The sequence below is a fragment of the Ursus americanus genome, chromosome 10, assembly GCF_024610735.1.
Source record: "Ursus americanus isolate L20-20 chromosome 10, mUrsAme1.1.p, whole genome shotgun sequence".
In the NCBI taxonomy this organism is placed as follows: domain Eukaryota; kingdom Metazoa; phylum Chordata; class Mammalia; order Carnivora; family Ursidae; genus Ursus; species Ursus americanus.
In genome coordinates, this window is record NC_142136.1 from 73,305,585 (window position 1) to 73,332,554 (window position 26,970).

A 26,970-nucleotide genomic window follows, 5' to 3' on the forward strand; every position below is an offset into this window, starting at 1 on the left:
AGTATCAAAAGGGAATCATCTTTAGCCCTTTAAAAAACTAAAATAATATTTATTACAGACCTATAAAGTTCAAGAAAATCTGACAAAAATTCCTTTAAGACTAAATTATTGAAAAAATTTGGTTTAGAATTTTAAATATATTAAAGCAAAAGGTCCAAAGTACGCTCATTTCAAACACGGTATAATTTAAATGGTTAACTTTTTAAAAATCTATTACCATGTACCAGATTAAAATAAAAATGAAAATAATGACAATCTCAAACTTTATTCTATGCAGTTACTAATTTATTTAGGCTCAGGTTTGGATACTTTGAATTTTAAAGGTTTTTCTGACTATATAACTCCAAGAAAGAATTTAATTATATTTGTCTGACTAGTTGGAAAAAGTATACTTACGTTTAACATTTCGCGTAAATTTTAAAAACTAACATTACACAAGGTACAAAATATTCAGTGACAAATTATTTTATTTGTTACTTAATAAACACAAACAGGTCCCTGTATTTAAAAGGGAAAAATGTTGTAAGCATTTGATGACCAACAAGTATTTAAAACATACCTAAAATTAAAGCAGTGCAAAATGATTTCGCTACTAAGAATGTTTATTTTCTGTAGTGCTGCTTATAGTGGAAGAGATGGAAACAGCCTTAATGTCCAACAAAAGACAATTGGTTAAGGAAACTATGCAAGTATATACAATGAAAACCTACATTACTACTAAAAATGATGCTGAAGAAATATATGTATTAATGTAGAAAGTTGTTTAGAATATACTACTGAAAAAAGTTAACATAGCTGACTACATAGAACACTTGGATCTTTTTGGAAAAAAATAGATCTGTGATTATGTCTGAGTATGATTATGGATTATTTTTGTTTTATTCTTTTTCACTTATATGTAATTTTAGCTAGTGCTGTAATAAGCATAAATGCTGTGCTCTGCACATAATCAGATACTTCACTTGGGTCTAGATATACAGATATGTGAACTGGTAATGAAAACTTACCTTTACATTTTCATGAATAGACTGAAGTTGTGCAGCTAAAGCTACAAATGTTTGATAAATTTTCTGCATAGCCATTGACAAATCTATAAAAGAAAATTATATTATCACACAAGTATCTATGTAACACAATCAGTATTATTTTTCTATTACTTGAGTCCAATTTTTGGTACAGTTTAAGGTATAGGAGGAAAAGACTACAGGAATATTTGCATGAATAAGAGAAGACAGCACAGTGAGCAGACTAAGAGGAGGGTGTCTGCATTAGTCATCAGGGGGAAGGGAGGAGGCTCTGAGACTTCTGCCCTAGTTAGTGTAGTAACAATTCATAATAAAGCACTTTATATTTATAGAGAATAAAGATTTAATCAAGGGCTTAAGGAAATTTTCTTATAGCAGCTTGAGACAACTATTAGTAGTTATTTAGAATATCTATTATATAATAACAACTTAACCTCTCTCACCAAAAAACAGTGCTATCTGAAAAAAAAAAATCACCACAGAAAGCATGTTACCTTGAGGAGTTATATGGGAGTTATTTGCTTGAGTGGCAAGATGGTTTTCTAGTTCTTCAATCTGCTGTCTGTACTGCTGAAGCTGTACCTCAAACTGCTGAACCAAGACTCTGAAGTAGCTATACAAAAACATTTACAAAGTCAGATCAAAGTTTTAAAAATATTATTTTCCTTAACATTCAAAATACTAGATAAATATATGTCCCCATATGACTTAGTCTGATGACCTAATGACGTAGCACAGATATTACTGAAAGAAAAACTAAAACTCGTAAGTTACCAAGGGATCAAGAACAGATGCACATCCTTACTCTAATCATGAAAAATCCCAATTAAGGGAAAATCTACAAAATAGCTTTATACTCTTCAAAAGAATCAGGGTCATGAAAGACAAAGACTAAGTAACTGTTACAGACTGGGAGAGATTAAGGAGAAATAACAACTAAATGTAAAGTGAATAGGATCCTGGAATCGGAAAAGTACACTAGTAGAAAACAGATCGGATCCTGGAGAAGAAAAAAGGACTTTAGTGGCAAAGTCAATAAAACTCAAATAAGTTTTGCAGCTTGATTAATAATATCGCACCTATGTTAATTTCCTATTCTTGGTGGTTACACAGTATGTTAACGTCAAGGGAAGCAGGGTTAAGGGATATTAAGGAAATTCTTTGTATTACCATTTTTGCAAGTTTTCTTAAGGTCTAAAATAAGTTCAATAAAAAGCTGTTTTTTTTTAAGCTACAATTGTCAATGAGATTTTACAAGCAAGTACTTATGGTTCTTATATTTATAATCTGAAAACACTATAGTGTTTACAGAAAGAATGTGTAATACTACTACTATTCTGATAAATTTAACCAGAGAATGCCAGAAAGATAAAAGGAATCTTGAATAGCATGCAAAGCATGCTGAATGTTATTCTGTAAGAAATGGAGGACTATGAAAGCTTTTTGCAGTGGAAAATGATATAGTTCAGCCCATTTCAAAACTAGTTCTGATGGCAGCACGAACAAGACAGGGATAAAATACTAGAGGAAGTCCACGGAGGAAATACAGACCATGCTAATCTGAATAAGATAAAAGGAGCATCACTGTCCTTGTTAACTTCCTGATTTTGATCACTGAATGGTGGTTATGTAACAGAATATTATATTTACAGAATATATTATATTTAAGGAATACATTATATTTAAGGAATATATTATATTTAAGGAACACACACTGAAGTACTTAGCATAAAGTACATGTTTGCAAATAACTCAAATTGTTCAGGGGGAAAAATATGTATATGCATACAGACAGCAGGGAACAAAACAAACATAGTTAAAATATTAACATGTAAGGAAACTGGATAAAAGACATGGGAATTCTTTGTTTTATTCTTGAAACCTCTCTATAAGCCTGAAATCATATCATAATAAAAAGTTAAAAGAAAAAAGAAAATGAGGGACCAGGAGTCAGACAGACCTATACCACTCACAAGCTCAGGGCTTCACCTCTTCATGCCTCAGGCTCCTCATCTCTAAGAATGGAATAGTAATGGCTGTAGAGGTTTTGTGGAAAATGAGATAAAGCAGGTAAAGTGCTAAGCACATCACTTGGCATCAGGTAAGCATCTGATACATATTAGCTATTATTATCTCTACCAACACAAAAGGATATTAAGAAAAGAGACAAGATAGAGATCACAGGGCAACTACACAAATACACAACCTAGGTGATGAGACTGCAGATGGATTTTTTAAATTTTAACTTATCTACATTTTCTAATTGCTCTTCCTGAAGACTTATCACCTATGTGAATAAATCTACGCAAATAAGTAAAAGGGTTAAACTATTTCTAAAATGCCCTGTTTAAGGAAGGGACTATCATAAAATTATTTTTAAATTAAAAAGTCCTTATTGGTAAAAAATGTAAGTTTCTACTACCTGCAAAATTTAATATAGTGCAATAGGCCCTGTATGTAACAGGCAAACAAAGTGTAACTGCATAACAGTGGTTAAAAGCTCAGATCTTAGCTGTCACTTACCCTCCAATAAAATGAAGGTAAGAACTGCCTTCTTAGGGTTATTATGAGAATTAACTGGAGAAATCCATGTTAAATGCTTACTAACCCAGGTTTGCTACAGAGTAAACTAAAAATTCTTAGCCTGTGTATTATACTGTTCTGCTTTGTTAAAGTGAGAAAATCTAGTAACTTACTCAGCAGGAGCTGTGTTTTCATGTTGGAGTCCAGGTGGTGTTTTCTGGGTTCTTAAAGCTATTTCAGCATTCTTTAACTCCTAATAGAGCAGAGGTTTAAAAAACAAAAAAAAAAAAAGACCAGTTAAAAATACTAATCTTCTCTGGACTGAAACTTCAAACAACGCCACTTTCATGCTATGAGAACATGCTATGTTTAACCGGCTTTACAAGTTACTAAAACCTCTTCCCAAAGAAGACAAAGTACACCTTTAAAAAACTTTTTTTTTTTTTAAGATTTTATTTATTTATTTGACAGAGATAGAGACAGCCAGCAAGAGAGGGAACACAAGCAGGGGGAGTGGGAGAGGAAGAAGCAGGCTCATAGTGGAGGAGCCTGATATGGGGCTCGATCCCGTAACTCCAGGATCACGTCCTGAGCTGAAGGCAGACGCTGAACCGCTGTGCCACCCAGGCGCCCCACCTTTAAAAAACTTTATGATACATTTATAATGAGCTGCTGATCTTAGAACTATGGACTTTGGGGCACCTAGGAGGCTCAGTCGGTTAAGCAGCTGCCCTTGGCTCAGGTCATGATCCCAGGGTTCTGGGATTGAGCCCCACATCATGCTCCTTGCTCAGCGGGGAGCCTGCTTCTATCTCTCTCTGCCTGCCACTCCCCCTGCTTGTGCTGTCTCTCTGACAAATAAAAAATAAAATCTTAAAAAAAAAAAAAAAGAACTATGGACTTCTAAAAACTCATGAAGTTAATTCATCTACAGCACAAGACTCTGCTATTACTTAAAAATCTTGAATATATAAACATAGAAAATGCTGTTTTAAAAAAAGCAAGGTAGTCACAATAATAATGTTGAGGCTGATGCAGCAGCAGTTAACATTCTGGAAGTGAAAAGGAAGCACTATGCTAAAGGCTTTATGTGTTCTATATCATGGTTCATCCTCAAAAACCACCTTATAATGTACGTGATGTCTCCCTTTATACTAATGAAGAAGGGAAATTACAAGGACATGAGGTAACTTGTTCAGACCCATGTAACTGGAATACCTGAGAACTGCATCAAAGCAGCCCTATTTTAGAGCCTACACACCTAACCATTCTTATATTGCCTTCTTCTGTTCCTCAATGCCATTCCTATCTTTTAGCCAGTGGTTTTTCCGGACTGATACTGTGGTTTTACCCCCTTACATCCCACACTATTACCTCACTTACTTTCGACCTCTATTTAAGTTCTCTTATTTAAAAAAAAAAAAGTACCTTAACTTTATATTCCTTGCAGCAACCTCCTGCCCTCACTTCACTGCCAAACTAAGTCTCTAACAGTCTCTACCTGTTCTTTCCACTTCCTTTTCATTCTTCATCTCGGTCTTCCAACTTATCTGACTTCAGGACAAATGCCCTGCAGGGATCTGGACTATTAATGCTGAACCCTGCCTACCTCTTGCCAGGCCGACTCATAATCAGTGCTCCTATGATACTAAACTGCTTACAGATCCTCAAATGTGCCTATTTCATGGCTCCATGCCTCTGCTTGGTATTCTTTCTACCAGCCTGGTGAGCGCTCATTATGTTCAAGATACAGCACAAAGGTATCCTACTCTGGACAGATGATAAAAGTGCCCACTTGAGCCCTTTGTGCCTCTGTCATACCTCATACCTGGAACATGTTACCCATCTAACTCACTCTCCCTAATATATTTTAAGTCTTTTGATCCCAAACGCTTCTGTTGAACTGCTCTATGTACAACAGATCCTTAAAAATGTTCACTGACTACATGTAACCTCAACAAACCACTGGTACCTGCCCTACCCAAAAAAAAGAGACTTAAATACCCCTCATATTTTAACTCTTGAGTTATGTAACCAAAAAAATGAAGGATTTAAGAGACTTTGCTTCCATAAGGTTCTAGTCTTTGAAATCACAACACTGCTCCTCAGAATTGCCTGTATTTCCCAAAAAGGCTTTCTTTGAAAAAAAGGTTTTAGTGTTGAAGAAGACTGATAACTACTTCACTAGGAGTCAGAATATTTTCTCAATTGATAATTCACTAAACTGTGGGTAGAGCAATAATTTCTGTATTAGAAGTAAGAATCTTAGATCAAATTTCTTTGATATCACCTATCAAATTTTCTAAACTTGACTTAGATGACTTTTTCCTTACGGAAACTTTCTTTGACTCATCCTCCTCTTCGTTTACCACCTTTATAGTCTACCCAATGTTTTACTATTTCATTTGCACCACTAGTATCTTTGGGGTTGGGTCTTTATCTCTGAAAGACTGTTAACAAGTCTGGTACATAAAAGGTATTCCACAAATATTTATGAGTAGAATCATCCAGTGCTAGCGTTACAGTGGATCCCATTTTAGCATTTATTTCTCTTTTTCCTGAGTTTGCCTCCTCCATTACTGTGCTAATGACGCCTCCCATATAAATAATTTCATATATTTCACATAAGAAATTTGCAATTTCATGTAATGTTTAATTGGAGTCTAAACATTCTCCACTGTCTAAAAGCATAACATTTCCTTCCTCCTAAAAAGATGATACATATGTATCTGATGATGTATACAGAAGGGTAAGTGGAAAAGAAACATGGGAGAATATCTTAATCATATTTAACTAAAGAGCTTGTAGGCAACCAGGAAATCTGAAAGCAGACAATAAAGGCTTTTGAATTCCTTTTAAATATCATAGTTTAGAATAGCTACTTTAGTAACATATTTTTATTAAAAACATCACAAAGTATTCTCTAATAGTTGACTGGAAGACACATAAGCACATACAAACTTCTAATTTTAAATCAAGTAAGTCCTGGGGATTTAATGTACAGCATAGTGACTATAATTAATAATACTGTATTGTATACCTGCAAATCGCTGGGAGTAGATCTTGAAAGTTCTCATTTTTTTTAACTAAGTATGGTGGTAGATGTTAACCAGATTTGTTGTGGTCATTTGGCAGTATATACAAATACTGAATCATTACATTGCATACCCGAAACTAATTGAGTTTTATAAGTAAATCATATTGCAATAAAAAAGGACATATAAGCACCTTTAAAATTTTTACTTAAATTATTATCACTTTATTTATGAAGCATAGCACTCTGATAAGCCCATGTTTTAAAAAGGCATATTACAGGGCCATCTGGGTGGCTCAGTTGTCATGAGATCGAGCCCCGCAATGGGCTCCCTGCTGAGTATGGAGCCTGCTGGAGATTCTCTCCTCCTCTCCCTCTGTCCCTCCCACTGGTGAGTGTGCACCCTCTCTCTCTCTGGCTCGCTCTAAAATAAATAAATCTTTAAAAAGGCATATCACATAAAGCTCTTTAACAGATGAGGGAAAACTTTAGTGAAAGATTTCTAGACTGCCATGATCAGATCAAGTATATTTTATAATTGTGAAGTATAAAACAAATCATCAACCATCATTTTTCCCCAACAATGTAGATAAAAACTATTATATATTTTATATTTATTATACCATAGTAACAAAAAACAAGTACACATGAATGACAAAAAACATGAGCCTCATTAACATTTTTAACTAAGACATAAGACTAGCAAGTCATCAGAATATTATTTATAAAGTACAATAGTTTTTATTTAATCACTGACAGATTTTTAAAAACATATTTTTCTGCCTAGCTTGTATAATATAGCAATTTAGCCAGCAAGCACTCTTATGAAGCAAACTAATTAAGAGTATCAGCTCTAGAGTTGGATTATGAGGGTCTGAACCCAAACTCTTCCATTTATTAACAAAGCTCTCTACCCATTTTCTTTTTTTTTTCTCTGCCCATTTTCTTATTTATATAACGAACGTAAGAGTGCCTACCTCATAGAGCTGTCATGAAAACTAAACTGGACTAATACATATAAATTGCTTAAAATACTGCATCATAAATAGCAAGCACTCAATAAAAACTAGTAACTACTATTATTACAGCAACTTAAAAGTACACAAGCTATACAGTTTTCTTATAGTGTATTTGTATCAAGTCTTATAATCTATAAAAGAATGATTTCCACTTAAATTAAACAAAACAAAACCCTACAATAAAGTGACTGTAAGTTAGTTTACCTGAGCAGTTTCTATTTTCAACTTGTCAATATTGAGGGTGTTTCTCTGTAATCCACTGGCAGCCAGTGACAGAAGCTGCTTCAGAGCTTTAATATCTTCTTGTACTTTAAGCATGGCTTTTGAAGACATTCTACTAATTTCTTCTTGTACCTGTTTTTGTTCCTTCACAAATTTCCTAAAAAGATACATAAAACTGAATTAAAAAAAAATACACCTTTGGTTTCCTACAGGAAAAAAGTATATTTACACTAGGTTGGTCAGACTCCTAGTGTTTTAAGAAGGAAATATTAAAAAATCATCTACGGCTCACATGCTTTTTTCAAAATGACAATAACAAAGTTTTAATTCCTATTATTCTGCTTTCTCTCAATTTATAAAAATATTAAAATTTTTACCCAAGTTAAAATGTTTAAAAGGAAGAAATGTTCCCCCTAAAATATAATCTAACATTCTTCAACATGATTTATCTAATTACATTTGACACACTTACTGGAGATTTTCAACATCCTGGCAGATGACAGGAGGTAGATTTTCATCCTTCAGTGCTTTACTATCCCTAAAAAAATGCCACAGATGTATTAAAGCCATTGAGATTATAAAAAGCTGAAAGTTGAGTTCCACTAGAGTATGCGTTAAAGGGGAGGAAATAAAGCAAATATTCCCCATTTATAGCTTTCATGGTTGATTTCAAATCTCTTTATAAAAAACTCTAAGTTTCCTGACCTTTAAAATAACTTTAACAATTCATCTGACAGGGAGATTTCTTTTCTAAAAAGACTGGCATCTATCATAAGTACACATAAATGCATCTGACCAAATGTTTAAGAAAAAAATGAGAAAATACAACAGATTAAATACTGAACTAAGCTCCCCTGGCTCAAAAATTCTATGACTGACTTTTTATTCAGTTTAAAAATATTAAAACATGCATTAAAGAAAGTCTACAAAACTTCTCATAACAAGATGCTCACTATATTTTACTTTAATTATTTCAATTTATTCTTCAACAAAACAAAACCTAGGAATGGGCTAAGGGAATCATAAATATTTAATGAGGATAGAAATAGGTGAAATTTGGCATGCTGTAATGTAATTATGAGTTAAATTTTAGTCAGAGATTGGCTACTACTTCCTTGATATAACCCTAAGCAAACCTCAGTCTCTTCCAGCTTTCTCATTTATGTAATAGGGCTAAAATATTCACAAGATGTTTTGGAGGCATGAATTTGATCATTTATTTACAAATGTCTTATTTAATGTAATACAAATTAAGTAAGAAAATATAAGTGTAAAAATAGTGATCTTCAAACATATATGATGTATATGGAGGCTTTTCTCCCTCTTCATCATCAGAAAATGGTACGATATAGTAATTTATATATAAAAGGTGTTTTATACATAAAATTGAGCATAAGACATCCTAGAATTGGTTATAAATTTTCCTAATGATTAAAAATTAAAGATTTGACCTTTCAAAATCTTTCCAGAGCATATATTTATTATTTTATTTTAGACAAAAAGTGAATCGAATAATTTTTCTTCTAAATGCCTATATGGTTTCATTTACTTCCAATACCACCTGCCTATAAATTAACAAATAAAATTCTTCAATTAAAATATTTCAAAAGTTAAATTGTAAACTTACTCTGGTCTTGTTCCCGTTTTATCACCTAGAAAATTCAAGAAGCTTCATGTAAAAACAAGTCATTTAATAATGTAGTCTAAACACAAGTCTTAATTTAACACAAACTAAGGTATAAATAGAAACTGCTAAGCATTTTTTAGGCCTCTTACACATCATGTGAGGTCATGACTTGTCACAAACTCCAAACACAGCATGTTATGGAGACATATTCGTGTATATATAAACACACAGTTATGTATCTGATTTGTATCTATTTCTTTCAAGGGCAAGAATCTTCCTCTTTCAACTATCTTCCATGAAAAATATTCTTGCACAGTACAGTTTAACTCCTGAGAGTTTTACCTGATGCTTTCTCAGGTTCTACCAGTTTAGAATGCTAAAACATGTCAGATTACCTGGACGTCTCTAAATATTTTACAAAAGCAGCAATTTTTTTTAAAGATGAAGTTTTTAATGTGTGCAGATATATCAACAACTTTTTACTAACACCTATTTAGTGGTCATCACATTAATAGTATATGTCTAAAAACAGAAAAGTAAAAATGCTCTGTCAGCAAAATGCAATGACTCACTTTCTACTTTTCCAAAATTTATTTCACACTACAAAATAAGACCTGCTTAATTAAGAAAATACAGGAACACACAAAACTTCATCCCACCAGAGAACCTTAACGGTTCCTCTTACAACCTATTTCTGCACTTACACACATTTTTAAAAGCAATCAGGACGACTGTAAGTTAACATATCTTCTCAGCATGTTGTAATTGTCTTTTACATGTCACTTAACATGATTTTAAATGACCACAGAATACTGATGACATAGCTGTATCAGAACCTTTATGCCCAACCCTCTTCCTAACATAAGAGCATTCATTATATAAACAATGTTGCTACAATCAATGTCTTTATCTCCAAATACTTGTGCATGACTTTATTTGTATTCCAAACAAAGAGGAATTTATAGGTCAAAGATTCCATCAGGAAAGGCTTCTGATATATTATCAAACTGATCCTTTAAAACAATTGTTCCAATTTATCTTCCCACCTACTATGAATAAGAATACCTTTTCCATCACACCCAACAACAATGAACTTTTTTAAAAAATAATCACTGCCAATGTATAGACAAAAATGCCACTTCATTATAATCTAAATTCATATTTCTTTTTTTTTTTTAATTTTATTTATTTATTCGACAGAGACAGAGACAGCCAGTGAGAGAGGGAACACAAGCAGGGGGAGTGGGAGAGGAAGAAGCAGGCTCACAGCGGAAGAGCTTGATGTGGGGCTCGATCCCACAACGTCGGGATCACGCCCTGAGCCGAAGGCAGACGCCCAACCGCTGTGCCACCCAGGCGCCCCCTAAATTCATATTTCTGACAGTACTAAGTAAAACATTTCAAATGTTAATTAGACAAGTATATTTCTCCTTTAGTGAATGGCCTATTCAGGCTATTTATACATCTTTGAGGAATGTTTCTCACTGACTTCTAAGAGCTATTTTAAAATTAAGCATATATATATTTCATGTGTCTATTTCTAAAATCAGACCCTAATTTTAAGATACAACTCAATTTCAGATGTTAAAATGTGAAAAAATAAGCATCTAGAAATCAAGTATTTTACTTCCAATTTCTCATTTACCTTTTGCCTTTGTCCATGGGGATTCTTTTGTTTACCTCTTTAATCTAACTATAATTTATTTTTCCATATTTTGTATTTCACTAATTCTCAGATCTTTCTCTTTCATAGCTTAACATTTCTGAAATGTTCTACAGATGGGGGTCTTTGGATGAGACACAGTAATATAAAGTAGGGATTTAATTTTTTTTTGAAATAGTGCAACTTTTTTATTCATTAATGTACTATTTTGCTCTTTCTTTGATATTCCATTTTTATTATATTTACAGAAGTTTATATACAGACAACCTGTGTATATAAAACTTAGGCCTGTTTTTAGCCTACCACAGGCCCTGACTAGACCATCTAGCTTAGCATCTGTAATACCTGTGGACTGCTATAAAAGCTCCCTAACAGCACTCCGTATCTGTTCTTGCCCTCCTGCACATTATCTTCCATATGGCTGCCAGAATGCTCTTCTTCAAATATGTATCTCATGTCACATTATCCACATCAAAACGCTAGTGGGTCTCAACTGTCCTCTGTGTAATTATAAAACTCCTTAAAGTGGCACACATGGCCCTTCCCTTTATGATGTCTGGAATCTGATCTTCCCATGCTGTAGCTCACTGGTCTTCCAGCAGTTCTTCAAAAGAGTAAAGATCATCCTCATCTCTAGGTCTTGTTCCATGCTCCCCCCACTTACAGAACATTGCTTCCTACCACTCTTCATCTATTAAACCCAATACTGCAGGTCCAGGCTAATTGATATAGCTACTAGAGAAACAGAGAAATCCTTTAGATTAAAAAAGAACCCCTTCACATGTATAGCAGGTTAAAGGGAACCAGATGTGGGACATCAAGTCATGTGCACTTACTCTACATATTCCTTTTGTTCAACTCTAAGGAACAACCTGAGAGGAGGACAATTGGGGGGGGGGGGGATTAACTCCTTATATTTCTCTTACTCCTTTGCCTCAATCAGCTCTTTTACATGGAGCCTTAAAGCAATTACAATAAAGAGAGAAACAGTTTCATAATTAAAATCAAAGTAGGTGGAGGGTACCAGACAGCTCCAGCCGAGTAAAAAAATAAGCTGTTAAAACATCTAAGATTATTTTTCTAATTTTGAAGTTGCTACAAAGAAAACTAAGTAAAAAACAAGAGATACACCCCAATGTTTAAAAATCAATTTTCAGTCAAAGAAACATAATCCCAAATTTTCTAAGTTTAAAAGGATTTTAGGATAGCCGGCTTTTAAAACAGTACTTCACCCTAGAATAGCATCTCTAATAAAAACCACATCCAAATCAAAAAATTCTCACATAGATATATAGACTCAGCATGTTTTACATCTTCATCTATTACGTCATTCTAAGTTCTTCAGAGGGGTTCAGTGCAATATGCATGTATATACCCTAGTGAAACATCCTTTCATCAGAGGCAGAAGAGACATTGCAAGACAAAACAAAAAATCATGCACAGGGAACCAACAAAACTAACACACTTTTCAAAATGAATCTGGATTGGCAATTTTTAAAAAGAATATTCAGCATGGCAAGAGCGCAGAGAGAAGGGCATTTTCATATTAGCTGGTGGGAAATAAATTGGTAAAACCTTTCTGGAAAGTAATTTCACAATATATACCAAGAGTCTCCAAAACTCTCCTTCTCTTTAAGCCAATGATTTAATTTTCTAGGTATTTGTTTAAAAAAAATAACCAAAACTATGAATGAAAATTTATAATAAAAGGAAACACCTAGACAGCATTTACTATGTGCCTGGCTCTCCTGAAGTTTTATAAATAGTAATCCTCAGACCAACACTGTTCTTTTCCCCCACTTTACAGATAAAGAAACTAAAACAAAGAGGGATAAGTAACCTTAATAAGGTCACTAAGCTTGTAAATAGTTGGGGAGATTTGAAGCCAGACAATTTCAGCTCAAGTCTACACCCTTAAACTACAATACTATGTTGCCTCTCCCTATAAAGATGCTCAATATGTTGATACTTCCCAGAATAAAAGAACTGAAAACAAACATTAATAATAGAATGATGGTTGACTAATGATACATTGATTCATAAAGGTGATATTAAAGCAGCAGTAAAATATTCCTAAAGAATTACTGAACTGACAAATACTTGTGATATAATACATGAGAATGAACAGGTTACAAAGTAGTACAGTTGACCTTTGAACAATGCAGGGATTAGGGTCCCAACCCCCCAGGCAGTTGAAAATCCGCACATAATTTTTGACTCCCTAAATTTTTGACTCCCCTAATTTTTGACTCATAGCGTACTGCTGACCAGAAATTTTACTGACACTATAAAGAGTCAATTAACACACACTATGTACTAAATATTGCATTCTTACAATAAAATGTTATTAAGGAAATCATAAGGAAATCGTAAGGAAAACACATTTACAGTACTCCACTGTTATTTACTGGAAAAAATCCACTGTAAGTGGACCTAAACAGTTCAAAGCATGTTGTTCAAGGGTCAACTTGTACACTGTATATGCATGCATGATCCCAACTTAAGAATATATATTAATACACACATTAAAATAGCTACATAAGACATATGCACATACAAAACTCAGTTTTCTACAAAAATAAAATCTTAAACACACAGTACACACAAAATTTGTGAAATATAAAGCAAACAAATTTAAAAGTAAAAATTTTACTAGTGAATATATAACTAAAAATGTTCCTGACATAGGAATTTAAGTTACTGTTAGAACATAACATTACTTACTCTTTTTATCTGATGAGCTACTAAAATCTATACCACCAAGGCCTTCATTGCCTGCAGTTGAAGTTGCTGCTGTGGTTCCCAAAGTCAAGCCTAAAGCATTCTGTCCAAGTCCTACAAATAAGCCAAATATAATTTACAAAGTTCACTGAAACTCTTTATAATGATTTTCCCTTAATGACCAAAGCTCTCAAATGCTTTTAAGTTGGATCCCATTTTTCTTCATACTTGATTTAAGCAAATGACAAGGAATAAGTCTAGAGCTGGGATTCAATGGTATATGTAGTTTGGATGATATAATTTTAACTTCTTTACTTTTTAGGTAATTTTTTTTAAGTGTAGTTGACACACAATGTCACATTAGTATACAACAGTGATTTAACAAGTCTACGCATTATGCTATGTTCACCATAAGTGTCACTACCCCATCTGTCACCATACAACCATATTACAATACCACTGATTATATTCCCTAGGCTATACTTTTCATCCCTGTGACTTACTCATTCCATGACTGGAAGCCTATACCACCCCCCTCCCCTTCGTCCATTTTGCCTGTCCTCCCTACCCTTTCTGGCAACCATCAGTTCTCTGTATTACGGGTCTATCAATTTTTCTTTACTAAAAAAGTCAGAGTGTATCTGTTAATTCAATAAATGTGAACATACTATTTGTTTTTTAAACCCTCCTAAAAAAGCAGTTTTAGTTTGTATATTTTAGGTGAATACTTCTTGTCTTCCAGTCATGCTTTGGAATTGTATACTTTTAAAATAATCTAATATTGGATGTGTTAATTAACTTCATGGGCATTTATAATGTGCATGTATATATGAAATCATCATGCTCTACACCTTAAATATCTTACAATTTTACTTCTCAATTATACCTCAACAAAGCTAGTGAAAGATAAATAAAATAAATAAATAAAATAACCTAGTAACGATTTATAAGATTTCAGTATAACATAAAGCAAATAGTTTTACTATTAATGAAATTTAAAGAACTAAGAGTTGGAAGCCTTACAGTTCAAACATCATCAAAATTTCAAACTCCTAAGCTTTTTTAACAAAACCTTAATGAAAGAAGTAGACTTCATTTATTTAAATCCTACCTCACACAAAAGGAATTGAAGGGGCTAAACTATAATTAACCTTAAGTCATTAATGTATGCTTGTGAATCAAGTAGAAAAATTTTAAAGACCATGCACTGGTAAATTATCGAAGTCCATGCATTTCCAAGCCGACACACTGTGGTTCTTTTTGGACAGATGCTATTTACTTTAAAAGCAGAGGAAACAGTAGGATATACTGGATAAGAGCATGGGATAACTGAAAACTGCATTTAAATACTGGCAATGTGTGAAATATAGCTAAATAAATGTCCATTTTTAAAAAAATCAATGGCATCTTTAGGTTAGCATAACCATAAATCAAGCACTGACCTGTATCTAGAGTCTCAAAAAAATTAGAACAGGCCTAAAAACTCATTAGCAAGACACAAAAACAATCCTCCACCTCCCTTTTCTGTTATTTTTGTGTTTTGCTCTAACAGGAATCTTTGGGAGAGATGTTTAAATACTTATCCTGCAAAGAAATGTTACAGTCATCCAGTGATTTGGTTATTAGGAGACATTTTGAACAGCTACAAGGTTAGACAATAGTGACAAAAATAAGTATTTGAAAGATCACTGCAAACTTGAATGCTACATATTTTTACAGATTATCTTCACCAACTGTTTTTTTCCCATTCCACTGACCTGGAGTTTCTTCATTAAATTTAGTATCTGAATAGAGTACATGGAAGAACCATTTAACTTTAATAGAAAACACCAGGTCATACTCCTTCCTCTCTCCCACATAACCAGGTATTAGACACATATGATGTCTTCAGTAAAACTTCTGAAATTAAATAGCCATTATAAATGAACATATGCATTATTAGAAATTCTGTGATTTCAACATGTTTCAATGTTGAAAAACATGTTTTTCCTAATGCATAAATTGTTAAAGAGAAATTCTTGATGTTTTATTGCTATGTGAGATAATTATACAATGTTTTCAAATCAGCGGAAAGCTTTTCTCACTCCTACGTTATATTATTATATTACATTACATATAGTATCATATTTCCTCTATTATTCATTCCCAATATTCAAAACATCTGTAGAATCCCTAACATGAGGCTAATTTCAAAATAAGCATGAAATGAAAAATCAATCCAAGACAGAAAATATTAAGTATTCTCTGCCAAGTGAATTGATAATTTAGTATTTCGCCTGACTATCATAAATTTAATACCTGTGTTCTAAAACTGCCTTCAAAGCATGCTAATACCCTCTCCTGATGTCTGTAATGGAAAGCCATTCTTAAAACCAGGGCTTAAAAGTTTAAGTTGTTTTACAATGGACTTAGATACTAAATGACCCAAGACTATGCAACTGCCATTTATTAAAAAGGTAAGTTTCTCTACAATAGTTTACAGGCTCCTTAAACAGGCTCTTCTTTGCTTGATCTAGTCGGTCAATATTGAGAAACAGAAAAATTTATTTCTACAATATGGCTAAGATGTCTAATTATGTACGAAAAACATTACTTTTTATTCAGTTTTCATACTAAACAAAAACCATACAGGTTAAGGAGACAATGTGGTCTGTTCAAAAGGTCAAAATACAGATAAAGTAAATTTAAATATAAATATTTATTATTCCGGAAAATGAATACAATCAATTACCTGATGTCGCTGTATTTGAACTCTGGAAAAGCGAACCTCCCAAACCAGCTAAGGCTCCCCCTAAGGAAAGGCTTGTTGATGCGGTGGTAGTTGTGGCTGTTGTTCCACCCAAATTATTGAGGGTAAATCCTGTAGATGCTGTAAGAAGTGAAACTGTAAGGCTTCACAAGGAAACATCACTTCTAAGAACACCAGAAAAAAATACAAAACACTTCCACCAAAAACAAACCCCCTCATGTCCGTGATAAAATTCACTCTTAGGGAAAACTACTCGCTAAAGATAAAACTATATGTACTTAAGAATAAAGAGAAATAGTACCTTAAAGCAAACGCTAGTGACAGAAATAAGAGTTTTGGGTAATACTAGAATGGTATCAAGTAACTGATTCCAGACAGTAATAAAGAGTTTTCAACCCAGGACACCAACTTCGCCTTCAAAATGGAATGACTCCTAAGCCAGGCAAGGTTTATGCAAACTCTTATCCTTCCTTGTCACCAAAATGCTCCTTGAAAACAAAGTGGATATTAATAGTTTTACATGTTACCTCTCACCCTGTCCCTGCTATGCTCTGTAGAGATCAACTTCTAGGATGGCCCCTGCTGCTTTAAAGCCCAATGATGATCTTCTTCAAAAATCAGCAATTTAGTAGGTCAAAACTGCTGAGTGATTAAGTGTTTGTTTGTTTGTTTTAAAGTTGGTTTCTCACGGGGTAGGGAGCCCAATGTGGGGCTTGAACTCACAACCCTGAGATCAAGACCCGAGCTAAGATCGAGAGTCAGATGCTTAAACAACTGAGCCACTCAGGCGCCCCCCCCACTGAGTGATTAAAATAAAAACTTTCCAAAACCAAAGTTATCTTTAATAAAGGTGGATACCTATATTCACTAGCCAAAAACAAAATAAAATTCAACCACAAAACATGACTTTTTCCATTCTGCCTTACCTGCTGGAGTTGATGTCAGAGCAGACGAAAGAGTAAGACCACTAGCTGAGGTAGAAGTAATAGGGAGAGCAAATGGTGTGGCAGATGCGGCAGGTTTAGTGAATCCTAAACTGAAACCTGTTGTAGACGCAGATGTAGTGGCTGGCGTTCCTGTGTCAAACAAACAAACAAAAAAACAAATCCTATTTTACCATAACTGTGTATGTACCATACCAGTTTCAATCAGGATCCCTAAAAGTTTGTGATCCTACTTTTGTAGATAGAAGGATACTTGGATATGTATGAAAAAGGAAAATATACAAGTTGGAACCAAATCATGGCGGATACTTAAAAGAGGACGCTATGATTTAGGAAAAGCAAAATAAAGTCCAATCAATGTGGTAATATTGAAATCCAATTTCAGTTCGACCCCTAGATTTACCTAAAAGAGCATTTACCCTTCCTTTCCTTTATACTCAGCAGAAAAATATCCCTCCCCTCCAAGGCTAAACCACCATTCTCTACTGCTTCCTCTTCCTTTTGTGTTTCTGTCTGCTTCTGCTACTCCTTTCAGTCTGCTTTTGTCCATCTCCTTCCTCTGTTCACTTCTTATATGATACTGCTTATGGCTCCAGGCCTGCTCCCATACTTTCCAACTGCAGAATTTCAACTAGAGGAACATGGGTCTAAATCCACACCTACCAGAGTCTCCACTGGTTACCTCTACCTGGATGTCCTTTCCCTTTGCACCTCTTCATCTCCCTATACAAAAAAAAAACTTTCCTAAATCCCCAGCCGTGGTCCACTCAGTTGCTCAAGCCAGAAACCATAATCACCCCTGACATCCCTTCTCTCTCCTGCACTCCACTAGTCACAAATCCTGTTGATTCTACTGCAGAAATAGCCCTGGATTACAAGCATCCTCAAAACCCTTAGTTCAGGTCATCTCCCTCTCAAGTATAATTATAATAACCTCTTAATTTGTTTCTGTGCTATTGGTCCTTCTAAACTTTAATCTATTCTTGGAATTATTTCGGTTACTTAAAAATGAGAGAGAACACCAACAAAAAATAATACCCCAGTGATTCTCCCTGACTGAAGGTTCTTATTAGTTCTATACTATCTCTACACCATAGAGTCGAAAGGCATGGCACACAACCACCTTTCCTATCTAGTCCCAACCTGCTCCTCACACCCCCTCTCCCTATCATTCACACTTCTGAATCCTAAACTCCAAGAACCAAGTACTCTTCCTATTTCTCTGGATCCCCTTATGACTGGGCCTTTCCACTCCTCCATCAGGAATGATGTTTCCTGCCCCCAATATAAACTCCCACTCTTATCTTCCTCTGCCTTCCTTGGTGCCTTTCATACTTGTTAGAGTATTTACCAGATCACACAAGAACATATTACTATTCCTGCCAGTCACCTTCACCTCATAACCCACTGAATGCCTTACTCATGTACTCAGCAGTTCTTGGCATCATCAGTACCATCCTCACCACCTGTACCATCACCACACCAACAGCTAATGTTAAATGTTCAAAGCATTATGTGTACCTAAGGCCACAGAGTTAGGAAGTAGTAGCTGATCAAAAACATTAAATAAAGAAATACATAACGACCTGTATTTTGGCTTCTCCTCGAGGCGCTAAGAGAAGCAGCTGCCAGAAATTGAACTTCGGACTGCCCTTACCACAACCAGAAATTCCTGCCAGAGTACAGTGCTTTGAAATCCTGTATGGGTTCTACAATCTCAGAAAATAAGAGAATCCAACTGTTTGCCCTTGAAGCCAATCCTGTCCAAAACTCTGGTAGCAAACAGATGTGTTACACTTTCTGCTGATAACAGGTGAGTAGCATCCAAATGAACAAAGTCCACCACTCTTTAATTTCAATTTTTATTTTAAATTAATAAATTTAACTGAGTTTCCTCACTGTCCTTTCATTCATTCATTTCCTTGGACATTATTAACTGCCATCCTACTTACTCACATTCCCTTTAGCATATCACTACAGAGACTATGATGTTTTTGAGATGGAAGGAAATCCAAAAACTTTTTAGTCCAATACACTCGTTTTATAGATAACTAAAAGCTGCCAGATACTACATGACTACCTGAGACCTCACAATGATTTGGAGGTACAAGCAGGGTTTAATTCCAAGACTTCTGGCCTATAGTTTGTTGCTTTTTTTCACTAAGAGGATTCAAACAACTACAAAATACAATGTGAAATAAATCTCCACAGAAAAACCATTTCTGTATTTAAGGTGTTTTTTCTGAATTAAAAAGTCATTGACTTTTTTAAAAACTCCAATACTGAAAGGTCCTGTAATGAGTCGGTGCTGGCGATCTGTATTAGGTTCCTTACATGCTTCCTTCCATACCCCAGCTCTGTGAGATATTAAGAAAGAGAAAAGTAGAAAACCACAGATCTGGGGTCTTTCCTCAAAAATTCTTACCCAGAGTTAATCCTGTAGTTATGGTTGTTGCTATTCCCGGGGACAAAAAGAGAAATAAAATTTAATCATCAATGGAAGATGACATTTTGGGGGGTTTATCACAAGGGCAGGACTTGAAGTCATCCTCAGGGTGTGATACTACAACAACCAGTATCTTCCACCATAACCACTAATACAAACGTTCTTCCTATAGCACTGGTTTTCATATTACAGGCTGTATAGAATTTGATAAATTAGGGAATAAGATTTATAAATGCAAACAACTACTGCTTATAGCAACATTAGGCAAGGACAAAAAAAGCTACTCCAAGCAAACACTGGCACAGAGAATTGTCTCAGAAGCTCACTGGCTGCTCTCATATTTACTCCTGCAGTTCTTACATTTTCTATGTGTGGCTGTGAAAAGTTGCAATCAAAGCTGGAAGGTCAATGCAAAAAGTGGTAACAGAGACCAAGAGGCCCTGAATGGAGAGAATAGAGTAAATAAAGAAGTAAAGTTTTTAAATGGCAGCACCAGTGAAACATATTTTTAACTTAATAATAACCAAATATCTGTTAAGTATTAAAAAACAAACAGCTTTTTATTATTGAAATGTCTACCAGAAACCTTGACCTCTAGCCCCTTCCCCATCGAAACAACTGTTTTAATTATACAAAAACTTAAAACATCTCTTAAGAAGGTAAATTATAATGTTATAGCAAGATAGGATTCTGACCGTCCCACATATGCTAAATTAATAAATATCCAAATTGGTAAACTTGACTTATCTTCACCAAGGTAACACACTGCATTATATAATCCAATATAAAAATTAAATTAATTCTTTAAAGAAGTATATCTTCTATGTGTCAAGTATATTAAAAAAAGTTATTTAAAAAGAGACTTTATTTCTTTAAATGTGTTTTCCTTCCCCCTTTTTTTTTTAAGATTGATTTATTAATTTTTGAGAGAAAGTTTGAGTGTATGGGGGGCACAGCAGAGGGATAGGGAGAAGAGAGAGAGACTCTCAAGCCGACTTTCCAAGGAGCCTGAAGCCCAAAGCAGAGCTCATTCCACAACCATGAGATCATGACCTGAGCGGAAATCAAGAGTGAGACCCTCAACCAACTGAGCCACCCAGGCGCCCCTAAATGTGTGTTTTCCTTTACACTAAAATAGATCATAAAGAATGTTGGGCCTATCACTGGCCCTTAATTCCATATCCCTATATATTTTTTCATCTTACTATTTACCATTTTTCAGGTCTGCCACCAATGACAATCCCTGTAAAGGGAAAAGATACAGAACAGAACTTGAAACAGAATATCCCATACCTACTCCCTGCAAATGTGACAATCATCCTTACCTGTATTTGTTCCTCCTAGAGTGAACCCAGTGGTAGGTTTTGATCCAAAGAGCCCAGTTCCAAAACCAGCTGAAGGAGCAGATGTGGTTGCAGGAGTTGCAGTGCTTCCAAGAGTTCCAAAATTGAGCCCCACAGAAGGGTTGCTTGTTTATAAAAAACACAAAATAAAGTCTACTAGAGCCAGTATTTCCTTAAGAAAAATAAAAATTAACTCTTCAAGGTTAAGTATCTTCTTTCATTTAACATACTCAATATATTGCCAGACTACAAAAGGAACTATTTTTAACCAACCAAATTCAAATATTTTCCTGTTCTCTTCAAAAATATGTCACATACAAAAGATTTCAGATCCCAAGTAATCATTAACAGTAACACATACTCTGCTTTTATAAGTTTTATTGAAAGCTAGCATATTTTAAAATGGCCATAGAGAAACCCTATGAATGTGGATCATTTTCCTCTTGAATGACTCATGTATAGTTTACACTTCTAAATCATTTGTTCTTCCCCAACTACTACTAATATAAAGAAAAATAAAACATACTCAGAAATAAAAAAGTTATTCTAAGTTGTCTTTGCCACCTCTCTGTTGCTATATCACCATAATCATGGAGTTGGGCAGGAAGAAGAAGATGCAGTTAGTTTTCTTGCCACCAAAACAGCAGTAAGAACTGGGGTAGGGATGGGAAGAGGAAAAGGACTAAACATAACCTGGCAAGAGTAAAATACAAGGCAAAATTACCCTCTATCCAGATTATGTTTTCATCAGCAGAAATCCTCTTCAGAGTTTTTGAAAGCTTAAAAAGAACAGCTGATAATAGCAAGTGATGTGAACAAAGTTCACAACTTTCAGCTATTCTTATCAAAACTCAGGGGCTCATATTTGCTATCTATAGTGGGAAAGCAAATATACAAATAAACAAAAAATCCTGACAACTTGACACTCCAAAAACTGTGTAGGAGAGTTAAGAGAGATGTTAACACATAACATAATGGGAGCTACCATTTATCCTATATAGGTATCCTCATTCCGTCTGCCTGCCCTTCCAGACACAATCACCGTTAAGAGAAGCCAAGGTCAGTTTTAAAAAGCTTGAAAGTCTGGGACATTTCAATTTAAGGAGGCAGCAGTCTTATGGCTGGGTTCCAGTACCAGCTCCCCAGTATCCTTGGGACTTGTGTGACATAACTTAGCTCTTTTGATCCTCTATTTCCTCATGTGCAAAATGGGAATAACTTGACAGACTTTTTGCAAAAGATTAAAAGATTATGCATGGTGAATTAACTTCACTTAATAAATGCTGCTACTACTGTCATCATTAGGAACTTAAATTCAACTAAACACATTATATACAAGGTATTATGCCAGCCAATCACTGTGAGGGGAACAGAACTTGAAATCAGCCATCAACACCAAGTAGGGGGAAAAAAGGGAGTGTGCCCTGTGTCTTAGTTTATCACTGATTTTAAAACGATCTCTAGGAGCACAGGTGTGTGAAGTACAGAGGGTTGGCAGAACAGGGTTGCAAAGTCTCAAGAACAAAGCACAAATCTTTAAACATTTAATCGACTGAATTAAAAAGGTATTTTAATAAACAATTATTGGCAAATTTTGACCTCAAATTAAGAAAATGGTTATTATGCTCTCCTCCCTCCCAAATAATTCAGTGATGCCATTTGATTTTACTGCTACTCCATAAACATACAAAAGATGTACAGTGAAATTATGTATTTTTAGACAATTAAAATATTTAAAATTTCTTGACAACTTAAAATAACTGAAGACACAATGAAGTGTTTCATAATTAAATATGAAAACATTACCAAAGAAACACATCAAAGTGATATCTTCTTACTCAGAAAAGCAAAAGAGAAATTTCTCTGCCGCAGAGAAATTTACTTAGTTTAACAAAAACTACCCCAGAAAGGACCACGTTTTGTCTCAACCCACTATTATCTGCCAATGACTCATCAGGATATGTTAAAGAAAAGCCAAGTTGCCTCCAACAGGTCAGGAATACTGTTTTAACTTCTCCAGCATGCCCTAATGTGGACTCAGAAAGTAACATTTATTGAGCACTTACCAAGTGTCAGATATGATGCCAAGTACTTTACATGCTTCACCTCATTCAACAACTCTGTGAGGTAAACCCCTTTCCAGATGTGGGAACTGAGACTTGGAGAGTAACTTCGCTAAAATGATTTACCTAAAGAGACTAAGTCACCAGAAGGCACTAGGGGAAGTCAGGTCTCCAAACCAATACTCCACCAAACAAATGTTAGACTGTTTCTCCTTTCATTCATTTATCTAAACCCTAAAACTCTAAAAAACTTTAGAGGTTTTTGTTTTGTTTTGTTTTAATTTTATTTAAGTAATCTCTATACACAGTGTGGGGCTTGAATTCACCATCCCAAGATCAAGAGTTTCATGCAGTTCTTACTGAATCAGCCAGGTACCCCTTACCTAAGCCCTTCTAAAGACTGTGTACATGTTTCTAGCTGATAACTAATAATTCCTTTACTCAGTCATTCAACAAATATTTATTAAAGCCCTCTTCATGTACCAGGAACTGTCACAGGAATTGAGGATGGAGTGGTAAATAAGACTCAGATCCTGCCTTCAGTAAATTTCCAGATTATTCAATCATTCATTCAAAAAATGTGTACTGAGCTCCACCATGTCTACCAGGGGAAAAAAAAATACAACAACCAGTATGAAAAGGTCTTTGCTGTCACGGAGCTTCCATTCTATTGCTGGGATCAGAAAATAAACAAGTCAACAAAAACACAATGAACTGATTACAACTGTGATAAATGTTATGTTACAGAGTACTAAGAAGATGGAAACATCCTCTACACTTACAGATCTAAAAAGGCCTCTGTGGAGATGTCGACATTTGAGTCCCAAAAGTAGGCACTAGCTTGGCATATGAGGCAGGAGGTGGTAGGGGAATTCCAATCAGAGAGAACTGCCCCCAAGTGGGAAAGGGTTTGGCCAATCCCACCTGAAGAACTGAGATAATGCCCAAGTTGCTACAGCAGTATTTTTCAAACTAAGATTAGGATCCATTAGTATAAAATCAATTTAACAGATCACAACTGGCATTTTAAAAAAATGAAATGCAACAGAAGAGAAAATATCAAAGTGCATCACATAAATTAAGGATAAATATCTTTCTTTGAAACTCTGTTTCAGTTATTTCTTTGCCTGTACCTATAACGAAATAATTTTTTTCATGGTAGGTCTGTATCACTAAATTGGAACAAACTGAAATGAGGAGATGGGCTTAGGATGAGTCTGAGGAGGTTCCAGATTATTTGGGTCTTGTGGATCACGGTAAGATTTATTTTTACCTCATTCCAAGGATAATGAAAAATCATTAAAGGAAGGCAATGGGATTTTTAAAAAAATGACTCTGACTATAATGTGGTAAAAAGGTTTTTTTTTGGTTTTTTTTTTGGTTTTTTTTGTTTTTTTTTTTAAAGATTTTATTTATTTATGTGACAGAGAGACAGCCAGCGAGAGAGGGAACACAGCAGGGGGAGTGGGAGAGGAAGAAGCAGGCTCCCAGCGGAGGAGCCCGATGTGGGACTCGATCCCGGAACGCCGGGATCACGCCCTGAGCTGAAGGCAGACGCTTTAACGACTGCGCTACCCAGGCGCCCTAAAAAGGTTTTTTTTTTTCCAAAGTAGATTTTTGAGACAGGAATTGCGATTCCATTGAACTAATCTAAGTAGATGATGGGAACAGTTTTCATCAAATACCAGAAGGGTTACTGGGTGAAAACCTGAAAGAAATCCTAAGTATTTTTATAAGAATGTAAGCTTCAGGAGAGTAGGACCCTTATTTATCTCACCATCTAAAACAGAATCTATTATACAGGAGGGTGTTCAGTAAATATTTGTTCCATGAATGACAAGAGCTTGCAACAGGGTGATGGCACTGGAAGTGAAGCAAATGGAAACTGAATAATTAAAATTATCAGGCCTGGCTGATTAAGGGTGCAGAAAGAAAAGGCGGTATTAAGGTACATTCCCAGATTTTTTACTTGCCTATGTAGTCTGTACCCGACCCCCACCCCTGCCGCTTTTTAATACAACGAAGATATTTTTGCCTTTTTAATCTACAATCACATCCCTCAAGCTTCAGGAGATAGCCTGTAACACTTTCTATGCACACTTCTTGATGTAATGAACTCCTCCACTTTTACCTTAAAAAGATTGAGTTCTAAACATTAAATCTCTCACCATGAAAATGACCTTTAACTATTTTAATGGTCTCTTTCTGGACCTTTGCTAGCTATATTTCGTCACCGCCTGAAGTGGTGGTTTTGCAGGTTGCACAAAAACGATAAATACGCTACCTACATTTTTCAATATAAGTAGAAGATAATGTGAGTCATTACAACACTCATATACTAATTTGCACATACTGTTCAAAATTATCGCCAATAAATGACGCAACACGTATTTAAAACAAGAAACTACAGTAACAAAGGATAGGGTTCCATTAAGTACAAAGACGTGAGCTCGTTTAAAATACCACCAAATCATTAAAGCAGTGGAATGTCCAAAACTGTGTATCCTGCAATGGAATCTGAATTATCAGAGATAATCTTGTAACTGTCCTCCTTAAAATTTTCTATTGTCTTTTCCTGCAACCCCAGAAAAAGCCACAATGTCGTTCATTCGTTCTGTGCCTCAGACTACCTCACTGCTAGGACTCGGCGTGAAATCCCGGGCCTTTTCACCCAGCCAGACCCCACTCGGTAGAGACACTGTGTGAACCATCGTGGATTCTGGGGACCTCACAACCCTGTGACAATCCTCCCGACTAGGCCGCCAAACGGCAGGACTACGAGGCTGGCGCTGCGCAAGTTTTTTGTTTTTGTTTTTTCCAGGCCCACCAGAAAGGAAGCCAGCGGGAAGAGAGAGGGACGGGCCCACCCAAGAGTCTCGCGGGGAGGACCCCGGCCGGGAAGGCGAGGAAGCTCGGTTACCTAGATGCCCCGGTCCCGAAGGAGAAACCGCCGCCTGCGCCGGTCCCGCCGGCGGCTACAGTGGTGGAGCCGAGCGTGCTGGTCCCGAAGGAGAACCCCGCGGACATGGCTGCCGGGGCTCAGCGCCGTCAGGAAGCTGCAAGGGGTCTGGGACGCTCCTCTCTCAAAGCCACGGCAAGCCCGGTAGCATCGCTCTCGCCCAGCCGCGACCTGGCGGGAACTTCAAGCCCCAGTGACTGAGAGGACAAGGCCAAAGTGGGTGGGTCAACCACCCGAGAGCACGTTACGGCGCCTGCCGCGCGCACGTAACTCACCAGGAGCGAGCCCGTCGCGCAAGGCACCCTGGGATGGGGGTGGGTCGGCGCGCTGCGCAAGGCATCCTGGGAGGGGGTGGGCTGGGGGCGGCTCCGGCCCTCTTAAGCGGTAGGCGCGTAGCGGTAAAGACCAGCGAAACCGTTTCCTTTAGTCCTGTACTGGCGTATGCGTTGACGTAATCTGTACTTTATTGCTGTTGAATCTTAATTATTGCTTATGTCCTTTCCTACTGCTAAAAGGGATGGGCGGAATCCCAGAGTGGGGAAGGCCCTATTGAGCAATCCAAGCCCTGCTATAGAAAAGGAGGCGCGCTCAGTCTTTGGTTGGCTGCCGTCCTTTCCCGGAGAAGGACGGGG

At 35.8% G+C, this 26,970-nt stretch overlaps 1 protein-coding gene across 1 annotated transcript in view; it reads right to left on the reverse strand.

The window, feature by feature from the left end:
- Positions 1–26,604, reverse strand: part of NUP58 (nucleoporin 58) — a 39,356-nt gene extending 12,752 nt beyond the window's left edge. The window contains exons 1-11 of the mRNA XM_045797083.2: positions 26,300–26,604; positions 21,299–21,441; positions 17,510–17,659; positions 16,566–16,703; positions 13,838–13,948; positions 9,451–9,475; positions 8,296–8,361; positions 7,806–7,980; positions 3,722–3,801; positions 1,520–1,638; positions 1,008–1,090 (exon numbers count right to left, since the gene is read on the reverse strand). Coding sequence (XP_045653039.1) covers positions 1,008–1,090; positions 1,520–1,638; positions 3,722–3,801; positions 7,806–7,980; positions 8,296–8,361; positions 9,451–9,475; positions 13,838–13,948; positions 16,566–16,703; positions 17,510–17,659; positions 21,299–21,441; positions 26,300–26,406 — 1,197 coding nt within the window. The 5' untranslated portion in view covers positions 26,407–26,604. The remainder of the gene's footprint in view (positions 1–1,007; positions 1,091–1,519; positions 1,639–3,721; positions 3,802–7,805; positions 7,981–8,295; positions 8,362–9,450; positions 9,476–13,837; positions 13,949–16,565; positions 16,704–17,509; positions 17,660–21,298; positions 21,442–26,299) is intronic.
- Positions 26,605–26,970: the final 366 nt, after the last annotated feature.